This window comes from Lithobates pipiens, unplaced genomic scaffold (genome assembly GCF_037356315.1).
Source record: "Lithobates pipiens isolate NorthernLeopardFrog02 unplaced genomic scaffold, aLitPip1_a1.2 Scaffold_35, whole genome shotgun sequence".
NCBI classification, from domain to species: Eukaryota; Metazoa; Chordata; class Amphibia; order Anura; family Ranidae; genus Lithobates; species Lithobates pipiens.
The window spans coordinates 26,281,208-26,300,907 of record NW_027507811.1 but is presented as its reverse complement, the minus strand read 5'-3'; the positions used below and the strand labels follow the sequence as shown (position 1 = coordinate 26,300,907).

At 42.3% G+C, this 19,700-nt stretch overlaps 2 protein-coding genes across 6 annotated transcripts in view; one reads left to right on the top strand and one right to left on the bottom strand.

The window, feature by feature from the left end:
- LOC143956158 (uncharacterized) overlaps positions 1–18,182 on the top strand; it is a 58,063-nt gene extending 39,881 nt beyond the window's left edge. For all 5 annotated transcript variants that reach the window (XM_077466262.1, XM_077466263.1, XM_077466264.1 and 2 more), the window contains 2 exons: positions 3,139–3,232; positions 5,418–18,182. In XM_077466262.1, the coding sequence (XP_077322388.1) occupies positions 3,139–3,232; positions 5,418–16,465 (11,142 nt within the window). In that variant the 3' untranslated portion in view covers positions 16,466–18,182. The remainder of the gene's footprint in view (positions 1–3,138; positions 3,233–5,417) is intronic.
- LOC143956160 (uncharacterized) overlaps positions 1–19,700 on the bottom strand; it is a 482,654-nt gene that overhangs the window by 390,370 nt on the left and 72,584 nt on the right. The gene's annotated exons all lie outside the window — the stretch shown is intronic.

The window sequence follows — 19,700 nt, the reverse complement described above, 5'->3', positions numbered from 1 at the left end:
GTCCTGGAAATCCAACACTGATAGGAAAGCTCTTCAACGTTAATGAAAATCTCCATTTACCCAGCTCTCACTGAAACAGGTTGTCCCCATTGTACGATTTCCATCACCTTTTGTTCCAGTGAAATCCCAATAATTTTTGTCCCTATAAGAAAAGTTGTAGATTGCCGCTCAGGTACCTGCATCCAAACATGGTAGGCGCACATGTGTGCTGGCCTGGGAAAAGGAGCTTTGCATACACTAAAAAGAGAAAGTCCCAATCGCCACACTCCAAGAGATGGTCATGGAAGTAAAAGCAACCTCAGCATAGCTCTGTCTAAGCCACGTTCCCCAACGTGTTTTGCCCTGCCCTCAGGGCTTAGTCCTGGAGGAAGCAAAAGCCACCTCAGCCTAGCTGTCTAGACCATGCTCCCCGATGTGTTTCGCCCTGCTCTCGGGACATGGTCATGGAGGAGGTAAAAGCAGCGTCAGCCTAGCTCCATTTGGGCCATGCTCCCCTGCATGTTTTGTGGATTGCCGCTCAGGTCTCTGCATCCAAACGTGTAATGCCGCATACACACGAGCAAATTGCCCGGCGTACTTAGTCCAGCAAACAATCCGGCGGATAGTCCGGCGGACTTTCTACCGAACGGACTTGGCCACACACGGACACACAGAAAGTCCGGCGTTTGCTAGCGCGATGATGTACAGCGCGTACAACGGGACTAGAAAAAGGAAGTTCAATAGCCAGTAGCCAATAGCTTCCTTTTCGTACTTGCTTCTGAGCATGCGTCATTCTTAGTCCGCCGGACTAGCATACTGACGAACGTATTGTCCGCGGAAACCCAAGTCTGGCGGAAAGATTGGACTGCAAAAATACTTTCTAAGTCCGCCGAACTTTACGCTGGAAAAGTCCGCTGAAGCCCACACACGATCGAATTGTCCGGTGAAATGCGTTTCGGCACACTAAGTACGCCGGACAATTCGCTCGTGTGTACGCGGCATTAGACTCACACCATGTGTGCTGGTTCGGGAGAAGAAGCCAGACTTTGAATACACTGAAAGGAGAAAGTCCCGATCATCACACTCCGGAAGAACCCAATAGTCATCGAAGTAAAAGCAGACTCAACCTAGCTGCGTCTAGGCTTCGCTCCCCAACGTACTTTGCCCTGCCCTCAGTACTTAGTCTTGGAGGAAGTAAAAGCAGCATCAGCCCAGCTCTCCGTCTAGGCCATGCTTACTGATGTGTTTTGCTCTGTCCTCGGCATGGTCATGGAGTAGGTAAAAGCAACCTCAGCCTAGCTCTGGGGCTTAGTCATGGAGGAAGTAAAAGCAGTCTCAGCTTAGCTCCGTCTAGGCCACACTCCCCAACATTTTTTGTGGATTGCTGCTCAGGTCCCTGCGTCCAAATGTGTTAGACTCACACCATTGGTGCTGGTTTGGGAAAAGAAGCCTGACTTGAATAAACTGAAAGGAGAAATTCCTCATCGTCACACTGCAGAAGAACCCAACGAAGTAAAAGCAGACTGAACCTAGCTGCGTCTAGGCTTCACTCCATGATGTGTTTTGCCTGCTTTAAGTAGTTAGTCATGGAAGAAGTAGAAGCAGCTTCAGCTCACCTCCATCTAGGCCATGCTTACTGATGTGTTTTACTCTGTCCTTGGGGCATGGTCATGGAGTAGGTAAAAACAACCTCAGCCTAGCTCCGAGCCTTATGCCCCATACACACTATTAGATTTTCTGTAGATTTTTATCTTCAGATTTACCAAAACTATATAATATGAGGTCAAACCTTAGAGGTTGTAAAGGTTCAAATTTTTTTTTTTTTAAATAACAAACCTATATTTACCTCCACTGTGCAGTTAATTTTGCACAAAGTGGCCCCGATCCTCATCTTCTGGGGTCCCTCGGCGGCTGTCTCGGCTCCTCCCCGCAAGAGCTAACCCCCCTCTGGTTAGTGCTCTCCCAAGGGGTTAGCTTGCGGGCGCACTCCCATTTGATACAGTCACTCGGCCCCACCCCCTGGTGCATCACGTCATTGATTTGATTGACAGCAGAGGGAGACAATGGCTGCGCTGCTATCAATCATCCAATGAAGAGCCCACAAGAGCTGGGGCAAAGCAACGTGGGATCGCGCCCATGGAGATTCGGGGCTCAGGTAAGTAAAACAGGGGCTCGGGGGGGGGGGGGGGGGGAGAGTGCAAGGTGTTTTTTCACCTTAATGCATATGGATGCATTAAGGTGAAAAACACAAAGCTTTACAACCCCTTTTAAGAGTTTTAATTTGTTTGCAATCAGGCAGGCCCTTACACTACATGGTTTTGGTAAATCTGACGACAAAATTCTGCAGAAAATCTAATAGTGTGTATGGGGCATAATTCATGGAGGACGTAAAAGGCGCTTCAGCTTAGATCCATCTAGGCTATGCTCCCCGACATGTTTCTCACTGCCCTCTGCGCATGGTCATGGAGGTGATAAAAGCAGCCTCAGCCTAGCTCAATCTAGACCAGGCTCCCTGACATGTTACGTCCTGCCCTCAGGGCTTAGTCATGGAGGAAGTTAAAACAGCGTCAGCCTAGCTCCGGGGCTTAGTCATGGAGGAAGCAAAGGAAGTCTCAGTCTAGCTCACTCTAGGCCATGCTCTCTGACCTGTTTTGCACTGCCCTCAGGGCATGGTCATGGAGGAGGTAAAAGCAGCCTCAGCCTAGGCCACACTCCTCAACATGTTTTGCCCTGCCTTTTGGAGCTTAGTAATGGAGGAAGTAAAAGCAGTCTCAGCCCAGCTCCGTCTAGGCCACACTTCCAACACGTTTCTTCCTGCCGCTGGAGCTTAGTCATTGAGGACTAACTCCCTGGGGCTGGGTGAAACATGTTGGGGGCATAACCAATACAGAGCTAGGCTGAGGCTGCTTTTACTTCCATGACCATCAGGGTCCTTCCTGAGTGCAGCGATCTGGACTTTCAACTTTCCTGTCCTGTTTGACAGTGGCCACCAAAACGCACTAGGAGGATGACTCAGTGAGGACACATACAATGGTAAAATGTGCCAGGAGGTCTAACATTTCTTCACTCTTGAGGAAAGAACTTGAGGAAACATTTTTTTTGCTGCAGATACATTTTAACTTATACCACCACTGTTCTGCTCTCTACGCTCTACTTTAGGTACATAATCATATACACGCACAAGCTTTAAGGCAGACAAGCGACAGTGAGTATATAGAGAAGATCTGCAAGGTTCCAGCTTTTGAGACCACAGGTGATGTCATATAGCTGCTGTATCATACTGCTAGATGTTTTAATTTTACTGAACATTTGTGTAATGAGTGACTTCCCCTAAAATCTCTTGGAGTTGAGCAGAATTTGATTATCCCCCCTCCTCCCCTTCCAGCATGGACATGACAGATTGGATTTGCTTTTTGAACTGAACTTCTTGCATGAGTATTCTAAGCTAGCCTTTCTCAATCTTTATAATATGGAGAAGCCCATGAAATAATGTTTGTCTCAGGGAACCCCTGCTAAAAATTACTGCCATCTACAGGTCACTGATATGTAATAATCAAGGAGAAGAATGTTCCCTACATTTGTTCCATACCATTGGTTTCAGTGGCTTGTTATTTGAGTGGCATGACTTGGTCATTGCTCAAGGAACTACTACAACCTCTGAAGGAACCCTAGGGTTTCACAGAACCCTGGTTAACGAAGCCTGTTCTAAGCTAATACTCAATGTATTGTTGTAGAGCCTTTTAAAACATTCATGATATGGCATTTCTAAGTCCCTGGGGCCCAGGCAAATGTAATGTAAGCCCTGGTAAGCAAGTAGATGTAGGGGTGTGGTCTAGTAACATCCACTTATTAATTTAGGCAGAAACACTGGGACCTGGGCCTAGTACAACGGGGCCAGTTGTACTGCCTTATCAGCGGCCCTGGGGTAGATAAAAAAATGTTTATGTCTTTGGTTAAAGGTCTTGCTTAATCTGGGGCCAAAAAAACAATACACAATATATATTATAGGGGATTTCGCCTCCTGTTTAATAATCTCCCCAACCTAAGAAAATATTTTAACTGAATATGTGCCTAAACTCACTGGTGATCACTATGCTACCTTAGTACATTGTGAACTTCCAAAGTAGCCCCCAAATATACAAAAAACACTGTTTATATCATCAAATATATGTGCAAATTAGTGTCTAAATCAATCATAGTCCTTCATATGCAATGGTTATTTCAATATCTCCAACTGTGTCATCTCAATCCCCGTTCATCTTCTAATGGATAATCCACATGTGTCACCAAAAGAAAACCAAAGTCGTGCCACCACCACCTTGTAGAATGGCCACTCACCAGACTTCACCAAACATTAAGCCTTCGGTTCATTCAACGGATAACCAATCCTCAATGTACTTCTCCCGTTAGCAATTCCTCAATATTGCTATGTTCATACAAAATTAAATAGAACCAATATAGTGTAAAACCGTTTCACCTTTAATTAGGAAATCATTTAAAACATATTGCACTCACATTTCAGTGTGTCTGTTAGCCGACACCAAGCTTATCCAGTCATAAGAAAACAGCATAGGATCGGGCAAGCCAACGATGTTCCGCAGGTGGTACTCTCCTTCCTCCACTCAACCGACCTGTTCCTGGCTATTTCTCAAGGACAGTATGTCTCCCACAGCTTCTACGAGTTTTGCAGGACAGCTGTGGGAACCCCTACCAACCCCTCATTTATAATGCCCCCAATTACCTGTTAAGGAGTCACTGGAAGTGCCGTCGCCGCCATCTTGATTCTGGAAGTATATACTTCACCTTTACCCTTTCACCAAAATACCCCTCTTAAACCTCTACTCTTTAATTTCCTCTTATTAATTGGGCCATATCCTTGATAATATATACCCTCCACATATTTTTCTGGGTCTCCTCATAATAATCCTGTTCAGGACATGTATCCCCATCTCATCGGAATGGATGGTGGATACCGCCATCTTATTGTAGGGCAACTTTGCCCTTACTTGTCTTGTCCCCACCTTTCCCAAAAAACAATAGTTGTTTGGCCCAGCCCACAAGGAGACACAAACTTCACCACAAAAACTGAATATTAGAGACTAGCAGTTTGTAGACTTCGTATAATATGAGTATTGTATCTGTCCTCTTCACTGTGCGGTCACTCTTCTATTGCATGTCCAAGCACGCGAGTGGAGCTATGAAGATTCAAGGAGTCAACCCCCTAGTGTCTACCCAAATCTGAAAAATATTACATGAACCGACACTTTGAACCAGTTTAAATTCCAATTTAATAAACACACAACCAGGATTGGTGCCCTGCTCTTTAATGCCCCATATTTCCCAGGATGTTCTAATTCTTACTGACTCAAACTGTAGAAAAAAATATTGATTTTCATTGTTTTAACATTTTATTCTTTTCATGTTTAAACAAATTGCAGAACAAAATGGAAATTTCAAAGCCGAAACAAATGATTATTTTTTTACTTCAAACCAAAATGAAGCCAGCCCTGCTGTGGACAACTCAACCATAACCTGTGGGGATGATACAAACTGTGGTGCTGTAAAGGACACAAATAATGTCTCCAAGAGCAAAGCAACAAAAGAGAAAAGAAATAGGAACTCCAATGATGTGGTTGGTCACAGCCCCATCAGTTCAAAGCAACCTGAAGCGAACGCCATAACTTCAGACCCAACTGAACTGGGCACCATCACTTCAAACCAAACTGAAAATGACACAATCATTTTAAAGCAAACAGAAGTCAATGTCATCATGTCAAACCAAGACAAAGCTGACACTATCACTTCAAAGCAAACTGAAGCTGACACCATCACTTTGATGCAAACTGAAGTTAACACCATCATTTCAACCCCAACTGAAGAGGACTCAGTGAATTCAAAGCAAACTGAAGCTGGCACCATCACTTTGATGCAAACTGAAGCTAACACCATCATTTCAACCCCAACTGAAGAGGACTCAGTGAATTCAAAGCAAACTGAAGCTGACACCATCACTTTGATGCAAGCTGAAGCTAACACCATCATTTCAACCCCAACTGAAGAGGACTCCATGAATTCAAAACAAACGGAAGCTGAAACCCTCACTTCAATGCAAACCAAAGCTGACACCATCATTTCAACCCTAACTGAAGAGTACTCCATGACTTCAACGCAAACTGAAGCTGACACTGTAAACCCAATTCAAGAAGATGCTGTGACTTCAAATCAAACTGAAGCTGACACCATCGCTTTTAATCCAACTCAAGAGGATTCAATCTCTTCAGAGCAAACTGAAGCTGGTGCCCTCACTTCAAACCCAACTCAAGAGGATTCCATACCTTCAAAGCAAACTGAAACTGATGCCATTACTTCAAACCCAACCAAAGAAAACATCACCACTTCAAACCCAAATGAAGAGGATGCCTTGACTTCAAATCAAATTGAAGCTGACCTTACCTCTCCAAACCCAACTGAATCCAATGCCTTTACTTCAAAGCAAGCTGAACCTGCAGATAGCCCAACGAGAGCTTTTAGGGGCAATATAATCCCTCGTCCATTAATGAACACAAACAGTGTCTTCAGTCTTGAAGTACCGGAAAGTATAAGTCATAGGAACCCAGCTGAAGAGGATGCAATGCTTTCAAAGCAAACTGAAGCTGATGTTATTACTTCAAACCCAAATGAATCCAACGCCTCCAATTCAAAACCAGCTGAACCTGCAGTTAGCCCAACAAGAGCTTTCAGGGGCAGTATACTCCCTCATCCTTTAATGAACACAAACAGTGTTGAAGAACTGAAAATTTTAAAATCTAGGAAAACCAGTGCTGTGGTTGGCCAGGCCACCATCACGTCAAACCAAACTGAAGCCAACTCTGCTCTGAGTAAACCAATAAGAGCGTTCAGGGATGAGCCACTCCTTCCACCTCCTGAAGCATTGAAAAAGAATACAATTAAAAATTCCACACCTGTGGCTGGTCACAGCACCATAACGTCAAATCAAACAGAAGCCAATTCTGCTGTGAATTACCCAACAACAAAAGATGATGCCCTCCCTGTTCCTCTAAAGGATGCAAATGACATTTTCAATTTTAAGGCAATAAAAAATAAAAGAATTAGGAACTCCAGGTCTGTGGTTGGTCATGGCATCTTCAATTTTAACCAAGCTGAAGCCAATTCTGATGTGGCTACCCCAAGAAGAGCTTTCAGGGATGAAACATTCCTTGCTCCTTTAAGGAACACACCTAACCGCTTCAATTTCAAAGACAAAACGCTAAGGATTACAATTCAAAATTCCTTAGCTATGGTTGGTCACAGAGCCGCAGTGGCAAACCAAATTGAAGCTGACCCAGTTGTGGATAACCCAACAACCGCCTTGGACTTAACACACCCTACTCCTTTAACGAACACAAACAATGTCTCTAATTTTGAGGCTATGACATATAAAAAAGATAAGGTCTCCAAGACTGTGGTTGGTCACAGCAGCATAACTTCAATCCAAACCAAAGTCATCTCAGCTTTAAATAATCCAACAGCCAGTGCAGACGAGACACTTCCTGCTCCATTAAAGGACACAAATGATATCTCAAATTCCAAAACCACAGAGGAGAAACAAATTTCGAATTTTAGCAGTGTGGTTGGCCGCAGCCCCATCACTAGAAGCCAAGTCGAAGCAAACGCCACTTCAAATAACCCAACAACAACTTGCAGGGATGACTCAATCTTGGCACCTGTAAATTACACAATTGACCTCTCCAACTCAAGTGCAACAAAAATTTTTAAAACAACCACAGCTTTTGGTCACAGCGCAATAATGTCAAGCCAAACTGAATCAGACTCAGCTTTGAAGTTTTCAACAATTGCTTATAGGGATGATACTCTCCCTGCTCCTTTAAAGGACATGGATATTGTCTGTAATCCTGAGGCAATGACAAATGAGAACTTTAAGAACTCCAAGTCTACGGTTGGTCACAATGCCATAATCTCAAATCAAACCAAAGCTGTCTTTGCTGTGGATAACCCAACAACCTCTCATAGGGTAGATCCACAGATTACTCTTTTAAGCAATCCCGAGGCAATCACAAATGAGAATATTACAAACTCCAAGTCTACGGTTGATCGCAGTGCCATCAGTTCAAATCAAACCAAAGCTGACTCTGCTATGACTAACCCAACAATAATTTGCAGGGAAGATTCACTTATTGCATCTTTAAAGGACACAAATAACATCTCCAATTACAAAGAAACAAAAAAGAATACAATTAATAATTCCACATCTGTGATTGTTTATAGCACTCTCACTTCAAAGCAAACGGAGGCTGACTCTGCTTTGAATAAACCAGCAACTACCTGCAGGGACAATAGTCACGGTCCTCCTTTAAATGACACAGATAGTGTTTCCAACTCGGACATGACACACGGGGGAAAAAGTGTCAATCCCACATCTGTGGTTGGACATGGTGCCATAACTTCAAACCAAACTGAAGGTGACCCAGTTGTGGAGCAACTAACAGGAGCTTTCATGGACAATACAGACCCTGCTTCTTTAACGGACCCAAGTAACATCTCCAATTCTGAGGCAATGAAAAATACAAACATGAAGAACTCCAAGTGTACGTCTGGTCACAGTGCCCCCACTTTAAACCAAACTAAAGGTGACTCAGCTGTGTATAACCCAACACCATCTTGTAGAGAAAATGCACATACTGCATCTTTGAAGGACACAAATCTTTTCTCCAACTCTAAAGAAACAATAAAAGATAAAATTAAGAACTCCACGTCTGTGATTGTTTATAGCGCCATCACTTCAAACCGAACCAAAGCTGATTCTGCTTTGAATAAGCAAGCAACAACCTGCAGAGACCATACACGTTCTCCTCCTTTAAATGACACAAATAAGGTTTCTAACTCAGACACTGCTAACGGGGAAAACTATAGAAATCCCACACCTGTGGTTGGTCATGATGCCATATCTTTGAACCAAACTAAAGTTGACTCAGTTGTGGAAAACCCAACAGCAGTTTGCAGGGACAATACACTTCCTGCTTCTGTAACGGAAACAAATAACGTCTTCAATATCCAAGCAACGAAAAAGAGTTTTACTTACAGTGCCATCACTTCAAACCAAACCAAAGCTGATTCTGCTTCGAATAAGCAAGCAACAACCTGCAAAGACAATACACGTTTTCCTCCTTTATGTGACACACAAAATATTTCTGACTCAGACACTGCTAACAGGGAAAACGATAGAAATCCCACACCTGTGGTTGGTCATGATGCCATATCGTCAAACCAAACTGAGGTTGATGCAGCTCTGGAAAATGCAACAGCAGCTTGCAGTGACAATGCACTCCCTGATTGTTTAAAGGACACTAATAACATCTCAAATTTGCAAGCAACGAAAGAGAGAATTACCTTCAGTGCCATCACTTCAAACCCAACCGAAGCGGATTCTGCTTTCAATAAGCAAGCAACAACCTGCAGGGACAATACACTTTCGCTTCCTGTAAATGACACAAATAAGGTTTCTGACTCAGACACTGCAAACAGGGAAACCATTAGAAATCCCACCACTGTGGTTGGTCATGATGCCATATCTTTGAACCAAACTAAAGTTGACTCAGTTGTGGAAAACCCAACAGCAGTTTGCAGGGACAATACACTTCCTGCTTCTTTAACAAACACAACTAACGTCCTAAATATCCAAGCAACGAAAAAGAGATTTACTTACAATGCCCTCACTTCCAACCAAACGAAAGCTGATTCTGCTTCGAACAAGCAAGCAACAATCTGGAACGACAATACACGTTTTTCTCCTTTATGTGACACAAATGCAATTTCTGGCTCAGACACTGCAAACAGGGAAATAATCAGAAATCCCACATCTATGGTTGGTCATGGTGCCATAACTTTGAACCAAACTGAGGTTGACACAGTTCTGGAAAACCCAACAGCAGCTTGCAGTGGCAATACACTTCCTGCTTCTTTAAAGGACAAGCATAACATCTCAAATTTTCAAGCAACGAAAAAGAAAATTACCTTCAGTGTCATCACTTCAAACCCAACTGAAGCTGATTCTGCTTTGAATAAGCAAGCAACAGCCTGCAAGGACAATATATTTTCTCCTCCTTTAAGTGACACAAATAAAGTTTCTGACTCGGGCACTGCAAACATGGAAAAAAGTAGAAATCCCACATCTGCGGTTGGTCATGGTGCCGTAACTTTGAATCAAACTGAGGTTGACATAGTTGTGGAAAACCCAACAGCAGCTTGCAGGAACAAAACACTCCCTGCTTCTTTAAAGGATGAAAATAACAGCTCAAATTTCCAAGCAAACAAAAAGAGAATTGCTTACAGAGCCTTCACTTCAAATCAAACCAAAGCTGATTCTGCTTTGAATAAGCAAGCAACAAACAGCAAGGGCAATACACTTTCTCCTCCTTTAAGTGACACAAATAAAGTTTCTGACTCGGACACTGCAAACATGGAAAACATTAGAAACTCCACACTTGTGGTTGGTCATGCTGCCATAAATTTGAACCAAACCGAGGTTGACTCAGTTGTGGAAAACCCAACAGCAATTCTCAGGGACAAAACACTCCCTGCTTCTTTAAAAGACACAAATAACGTCTCCATTTTCCAACTAACAAAAAAGAGAATTGCTTACAGCGCCTTCACGTTAAACCGAACTAAAGCTGATTCTGCTTTGAGTAAGCAAGCAACAACCTGCAAAGAGAATACACAGTCTCTTCTTTTAAGTGACACTAACCGGGCCAAAGCTGATTCTGCTTCGAATAAGCAAGCAACAACCTGCAAGGACAATACACTTTCTCCTCCTTTAAATGACACAAATAAGGTTTCTGACTCAGACACTGCTAACAGAGAAAACAATAGAAATCTCACACCTGTGGTTGGTCATGATACCACACCTTTGAAACAAACTAAGGTTAACTCAGTTGTGGAAAACCCAACAGTAGTTTGCAAGGACATTACACTTCCTGCTTCTTTAACGGACACAAATAACGTCTCAAATATCCAAGCAACAAAAAAGAGATTTACTTACAGTGCCATCACTTCAAACCAAACAGCAGCTGATTCTGCTTTAAATAAGCAAGCAGCTACCTGCAAGGACAATATATCTTCTCCTTCTTTAAGTGACACAAATAAAGTTTCTGACTCGGACACTGCAAACATGGAAAAAATTAGAAATCCCACACCTGTGGTTGGCCATAGTGCCATAACTTTGAACCAAACTGAGGTTGACTCTGTTGTGGAAAACCCAACAGCAGCTTGCAGGGACAATACACATTCTGCTTCTTTAAAGGACACCAGTAACATCTCAAGTTTCCAAGCAACAAAAAAGAGAATTACTTACAAAGCCATGACTTCAAACCGAACCAAAGCTGATTCTGCTTTGAATAAGCAAGCAAAAACCTGTGGGGACAATACACTTTCTCCTCCTTTAAGTGACACAAGTAAAGTTTCTGACTCTGTAAACAGGAAAACTCCAGCACCTGTGGTTGGTCATGGTGCCATGAGTTCGAACCAAACTGAGGTTGACTCAGTTGTGGAAAACCCAACAGCAGCTTGCAGGGACAATACACTCCCTGCTTCTTTAAAGGACACAAATAACATCTCAAATTTCCGAGCAACAAGAAAGAGAAAAAGTCAGGATTCCAATGATGTGACGAGTTTCAGTCCCATAACTTCAAGTCATACTGAAAATTACCCAACTTCAAATAATCCAACACCAACTTGCAGGCTTGATTCACTCCTTGCTGTTTTAAAGAGCACCATTAACAAAGCCAATGCCAAAGCACCCCAAAAAATGAAAAGCTCTACAACTGTGGTCGGTCACAACACCATAGCGTCAAACCAAACCAAATCAGACTCTGCTTTAAATAACCCAACAATATCTTGCAGTGATAATTCACTCCCAGCTCCTTCAAAGGGTACAGATAATGTCTCTAAGTTTGAGACCCTAAATAAAATTAAGATCACTAGGTCTGTGGTTGGTCACAATGCCATAACTTCAAACCAAATCAAAACTGACTTTGCAGTGGATAAACTAACAGAATCTCATAGGATATTTTCACCCTTTGTTCTTTTAAAGGACATAAATAAAGTCTGTAATTATAAAGACACAATAAAAAATAAAATTCCAAACTCAAAGTCTGTGGTTGGTCACAATGCTATAGCTTCAAACCAAAGCAAAGTTAAATCTGCCGTGGATAGCCCAACAACATCTCGTAGGATAGAGTCACACATTGCTCTTTTTAAGGACACAAATGAGGTTTCCAAATCGGAAGAAACAAAAAAGAATAAAACTGAGAACTCCAACTCTGTGGTTGGTTACAATACCAGAACTTCAAACCAAAGCAAAGTTGGCTCTACTGTGGATAACCCAACAACATCTCATAAAATGGATTCACACATTGCTCTTTTACAGGATACAAATAATGTCTTCAATTATGAAGAAAGAAATAAGATTAAAATTAAGATCTCAAAATCTATGGCTGGTTACAGTGCCACAACTTCCATCCAAAGCAATGTTGAATCTGCTGTGGTAAACCCAACAACATCTCGTAGGGTATTGTCACAAAGTGCTCTTTTAAAGAACACAAATAATGTTTCCAATTATGAAGAAACAAAAAAGAATAAAACTAAGAACTCCAAATCTGTGGTTGGTTACAATACCAGAACTTCAAATAAAAGAAAGGTTGGCTCTACTGTGGATAACTCAACAACATCTCGTAGGGTAAGGTCACGCATTGCTCTTTTAAAAGAGACAAATAATGACTCCAATGATAAAGCAACAAAAAAGAATAAGACTAAGAACTCCAAATCTGTGGTTGTTTACAATGCCAAAACTTCAAACCAAAGCAAAGCTGACTCTGCTGTGGATACCCCAACAACATCTCATAGGATAGATTCACACATTACTCTTTTAAAGGGCACAAATGTCTTCAATTATGAAGAAACAACTAATAATAAAATTAGGATCTCCAAGCCTGTGATTGGTTACAGCGCCATAACTTCCATCCAAAACAAAGTTGGCTCTCCTGTGGATAACTCAACATCTCGTAGGGTAGATTCGCAAGTTGCTGTTTTAAAGGACATAAATAATGTCTCCACTCATGAAAAAACAAATGAGAATAAAATTAAGATCGCCAAGCCTATGGTTGGTCACAATGCCATAGCTTCAAACCAAAGCAAAGTTGACTCTGCTGTAAATAACCCAACAACATCTCATAAAATAGTTTCAATCATTGCTCTTTTTAAGGACTCAAATAATGTCCCCAGTAATGAAGACACAATTAAGAACTCCAAGTCTGTGGTTGATCACAATGCCATAATGTCAAACCAAAGTCAAGTTGACACTGCAGTGGATAACCCAACAACATCTCATAGGACAGATCCACACATTGCTCTGGTAAAGGACACAAATAAGGTCACCAATTATAAAGAAACAAAAAAGAACTCCAAATCTGGGATCATCCATAGCGCCATCACTTTAAACCAAACTGAAGCTGACTCTGCTTGGAACAGGCCAGGTACAAGCTGCAGGGACAATGCAATTTCTCCTTCTTTAAATTACATAAATAATGTTTCCAACTCAGATATGACAAAAGGGGAAAAAATTAGAAATCCAACATCTGCAGATGATCATGGTGCCATAACTCCAAACCAAACCAATGTCGACCCTGCTGTGCATGACCCAACAGGAGCTTGCAGGGACAATACACTTCCTGCTTCTTTAAAGGACCCAAATAATTTCCCCATTTCCAAACCAACGGAAATTAAAACAATGAAGAGCTCTGAGTCTGCGGTTGGTCAAAGCACAATAACGTCAAATCAAACCAAAGTAAACGTTGCATTGAATGACCCAACAGCCTGTATGCGTGATAGTTTTCCTGGTCCTTTAAAAGATGCAAATAATGTCTCCAACCCTGTTTCAACGAAAGGGAAAGAAATGAAAAATTCCACAGCTGTGGATGGTAACAGCACCATAGGGTCAAACAAACCTGAGACCAACTCTAATGTTGATGCGCCAACGGGAGTTTGCAGTGGCGGTACACCAACTACCCCTATGAATGGTACAGCTACTATTTCTAATTCAGAGCAAACAGAGGTAAAAACCCAGAAAAATGCCAAGGCAAATCATGGACCTGCTCAGGTTGGCTTATCTCTGAATAGCCCAACAAAAGATTGCAGTGATAACCCCACAGCCATTGCTGTAAAAAATAGAGATAATAACTTTTCCAAACCTAAGGCCCCAAAAGTGAAGAGAAAGCGGAAAAGAGAAAGAAAGCACAAATGTCCAGATTGTGGGAAGATGTTTTTATTCAATGCACATCTGGTGGTGCATTATCGAACTCACACAGGAGAGAGGCCTTTCCCTTGTCTTGAATGTGGCAAAAGCTTTCTCTGTAAGACCCGACTTGCGGCACATCAAGTATTCCATTCCAAGGAGAGGCTGTATTCTTGCTCTGAGTGCAATAAAAGCTTCTACAACAGCACTCATCTGCAGGTTCACCGAAAAATCCACAAAAATGAACGACCTTATGTATGCGCCGAGTGTGGGAAGACATTTATCCACTCCTCAAACTACACCAAACATCTAGAGATTCACAAGGGAGTAAAAAACTATTTGTGCTCTTACTGCGGAAAAAGTTTTCGGCAAAGCAGCCACCTTCATTCTCATCAAAAACAGCACACCACAGACCATGGGTTTTCATGCCACAAGTGCCACAAAAAGTTTCAGACAGAAGGTGCCTTGATCTCTCACTATAAATCCCACCGAATCACGCCGCTTTCTTGCTCTGAATGTGGCAAGCATTTTATCAATCGCGTCAGTTTCGATCGCCATCGGCGTGTCCACACAGGCCACAAATTGTTGTCCTGTCCCGAATGTGGGAGATGCTTTATAAATAAAACCCATCTTTCTGTCCACCAACGGACTCACTCAGGAGAAAAACCATTTGCATGCACAAGCTGCGAAATGAGATTTAGTGATAAGTCTGCCTGGAAAAGGCACATTACAAGGCACATGAAAAAAACTCCCGAAGAGCGCCCATCAAATGCTAAAGGTTTGGACGAGCGAAAATGCCCAGATGAACACACCAAGCAATTTCAATGCCTAGAATGTGAGAAATTTTACAAAACGGAGGCAAGGCTCTCAAACCACCAAAACCGTCACCATAAAGAGAGTCCGTTTTCTTGCAGTGATTGTGGAAAATGTTTCGCCAATGAAACACTGCTAGCTGCACATCAGAAGAGTCACCTCGCCGAAAGACATTTTTCATGTTTGCCGTGTGGCATGGATTTCAAAACACAACTGGAGCTTGAAACACATCAGAAAAGTCACTCTATAGATGCACTTTTATGCAGCATTTGTGGACGTCGTTTTGCCCTTGAGGAACAACTAGCCATGCATCAAAAAAGGCACTTGGATGAGACCCTATTTTCATGTGAAAAATGTAACATAGCATTCAAATCACAAGCGGAACTTGAAACACATCAGAAAAGTCACCCAGAAAAGAAGTTTTCATGCATCGATTGCAAGCTTTTTTTTGCCTCTGAGAAACGCTTAGCCAAGCATCAGAGAAAGCACCATGGTATTAAACTTTTTTCGTGTGTGAAGTGCAGTAGGGGCTTCAAAACAGAGCTGGAGCTGGAAACACATCAGCGAAATCACCCTGAATTGAACTTAGTTTTTTGCCCTGATTGTGGTCGGTGTTTCACAAGTGAGACACTCCTAGCTGCACATCAGAAGCAGCACCTTGGTGAAAAAGGGTTTCTGTGTTCCAGATGCAGTAAAAGCTTTAAAACCCAACATGATCTCAAAGTGCATCAGAAAAATCACCCAGAAGAGAAGCCATTTTTATGTGGCGACTGTGGTCGACGGTTTGCTAGCGAGGCGCTCTTATCTGCACATCAGGAGAGGCATGTCAGCAAAAAGCGCTACTTGTGTATGAGCTGCGGGCGCGGATTTAATGAGAAGTCGAATTTCGAAAAGCACTGTAGAATTCACACAGGTGAGAGGCCCTATAAGTGCTCCGAATGCGAAAAGACCTTCTCCATCAAATCCAATATGATCCGCCACCATAAAATTCACACTGGCGAGCGCCCTTTTAAGTGTCTGGAATGCGGGAAAAGCTTCAGGGTCAAGTCTAATTTGCTCATCCACCAAAAATTGCACACTGGAGAACGAGCATATTTCTGTGATCAGTGCCCAAAAACTTTCCGGGACAAGTCAAACTATCAGAGACACAAGAAGAGCCACACAGTAGTCAAACGGTTTACTTGCACCGAGTGCGGAAAAGGTTTTTGCAGTCCCACACAGCTGTCGATACACGCAAGGACCCATTCGCGGCAAAAATTTGAGTGTGCTCATTGCGGGAAGAATTTTAAAAATAACTGGTGTTTAAATAAGCATATGAAAACTCACAAGCTGAGTATTTTATCTAAAGCAGAAAAGGTGGCGGTGTAGCTCATATTCAGCTGGCACAGACTTTCCTATACCTGGCCATGAATTCAAAACCTACATGGAGGGTTGCAAAATGGTCCCATGCCAAATGGTCGGGTTCAATCACTCCAACATATCCAGAGTCTTCCCCAGTGCCTTACATTAAATACATGCCTTGAACGGCTCCAGTACGTCTTTCCAATGAACTTCAATGGTGGAGAACTTCATGTAGCATTCAGGAGCTTGTCAATCCAGTCCCAAAGCCAACTTGGAAGAACATATTCAACTAAAAGGAGAAAAGCTCTCAAAAAGGTTACAGCTGTAATTCTTTTGGAATTTTGGCTATGCGGTATCTGAGCTAATGGTTGATTTTCATACAAGGGGTTCACAATATCTCCAGTGGTATGCTGCAACACAAAGTCATCTTGGCTCTACTTTGAGAATCCTGCTTTTATCCCAAAGAACAAGACCATCAAACCCTTGGAGAAGCCTTGTTTTTGACACTTGCACCCTTCATGCAAGTAAGATGAAGGGTGCACGTATCAAAAACAATACATGAGGTGATCCGTAGGTTGACTGGTTAACCACAATGTTTATACAAACTCGTTGAAATTCAGTGTTGTTGTTTTTTGTAGTGAACAAGACATCTTTCTAAAAAACCTTTTACGTCAAATGTATATAGAACAGAAGACATGGATTCAAGCCATGTTGTTCGTTACCTCATCTGCAGCAGAAAACAATTTCTTCGAGTACCAGGAGAGGGGAACCAATCTGAAACCATTGTAAATTTAGCACTTATGCCTTAATACTTGTATACGGTCTAGTGCCCAAAGAGGACTGAGCTCTGCCTTTTTCTACTTTCAGTCAACCACAAACCTGTCCCAAAACTATGAAGTGTTCTCAATGTATAACCACCGAGCCAGCTTGCCAGGTAACACCTCCACTTGACCTGACTGGTTTGGTGCTCACTGCTGTAAGATATCGTCCATTATTTTATATTTTTTATTGGTTTCTGAAAGTTTTTTATTTACTAATATATATATATATGTATGTATATATATATATATATATATATATATATATATAATGTGAGATATTTTGAATATTTGCAAATACAATAGGAAAAAAGTCACCGCCTCCATACAAAACTTGAGGCCTGTCAAGGTGTGCTTGCCTTTGTCTCTTACAGCCTATTGCTCCCCGTAACTCAGAATGGGGCCAGGCCGAATTCATCATCCTCTCCTGGAATTACTGGGCAGGAAGACAGCTGTGAATAGAAAAAAGGGTCCTCCCCTCAGGGTTGTATTTTAGATATATTTCATGGGGATACTCCCCTGAGGACCCTTTCAGATTGGTGCATTATGTATGTCAGCGCTAAATTTGTAGAGCGCCTAAGAGTTTGGCACCTATTTGCAAATATTTACTTTTTTTTTTTTTAAATGTACACAGAATTTTGATTCAGATGTATTATGGACTTCTGGGGAATTTACCCCCCCCGTGTACACTGGATAATGTAAATATTACAAAGTGAAAGTATTTTTTTTGCAAGTTTTTCACGATTGCTGCAGCTCTTCTTACAATTCTCAGAACAGTTGACTTTGGGTGTTTTAAAAAAGATTTTATGTATTCACCCTAACATTTTATGTATGGACTTCTGAACTGTTTTTTTTAAATAACGACTCCACTGGCACAGTGTGACACCATCAATTGGCACTGCAATAGCAATAAAAGGTTAAGCCCACTTTCTGTAAAAATTGTACTTGAGGCTGAGGTCTGTGCCAAGGGATATACCTTCAGTTGTGGGAGAGGAGAAATGATGGCTGCACTACAAATACACTATATTACCTAAAGTATTGGGAAACATGCCTTTACACATATGAACTTTAATGGCATCTCATTCTTCGTCCATAGGGTTCAATATTGAGTTGGCCCACCCTCTGCAGTTATAACAGCTTCAACTCTTCTGGGAAGGCTGTCCACAAGTGTGTCTGTGGGAATGTTTGACCATTCTTCCAGAAGTGCATTTGTGGGGTCGGGCACTGATGTGGACAGGAATGCCTAGCTCGCAGTCTCCTCTCTAATTCATCCCAAAAGTGTTCTGTCAGGTTGAGGTCAAGACTCTGTGCAGGCCAGTCAAGTTCCTCCACCCCAAGCACGCTCATCTATGTCTTTCTTGACCTTGCTTTGTGCACTGGTGCGCAGTCATGTTGGAGCAGGAAGGGACCATCCCCAAACTGTTCCCACAAAGTTGGGAGCATGAGCTTGTCCAAAATGTTTTGGTATGCTGACGTCTTAAGATTTCCCTTCACTGGAACTAAGAGGCCAAGCCAAACCCCTGAAAAACAACTTCACGCCATAATCTCCCCTCCACCAAATGATTTGGACCAGTGCACAAAGCAAGGTCCATAAAGACATGAATGAGCGAGTTTGGGGTGGAGGAGCTTGACTGGCCTGCACAGAGTCTTGACTTCAACCCGATAGAACACCTTTGGGATGAATTACAGTGGAGACGGCGAGCCAAGCTTTTTCGTCCACATCAGTACCTGACTTCACAAATGCGTTTCTGGAAGAATGATCAAACTTTCCCATAGACACACTCCTAAACTTTGTGGACAGCCTTCCCAGAAGAGTTGAAGCTGTTATAACTGCAGAGGGTGGGCCAAATCAATATTAAACCCTACGAACTAAGACTGAGATGCCATTAAAATTCATGTGCATGTGAAGGCAGGCGCCCTAATACTTTTGATAATATAGTGTACTTGAGGCTGAGATCTATACCAAGGGATAGACCTTTAGCTATAGGAGGAGGGAGGATGGCGGAACTACCCAGAAGAAAGTTGTCACTCCTGCCCAATAAAGGGCACATGCACAAAGGGGCAGGGACGCTTATGTCATCAAATGGTGGAGAATGCGGGCAAGATGGGAATTTCAGGAATTACATCATATCGATCTTAGAACCACGCACAGTCTCACTAATTTCAGAAAATAACAGAATAAGGCACAAGAAGTGCCCTACAGTTCTGGTAAGGGTTCAAGTGCAGTTTTTTTTTTTTTTTTTGGGTCAAGTATGCTATGACGTGGCAAGTTACACCCTAAATTTTTATTATTCAGGATTTATATAGCGCCAGCAATTTACGCAGCGCTTTACAATATAAAAGGGAGACAATACACTTACAATACAATAAAATACAAGAGGATTAAGAGGGCCCTGCTCAGAAGAGCTTACAATCTAAAAGGGTGGGGCAGGTGGTACAAAAGG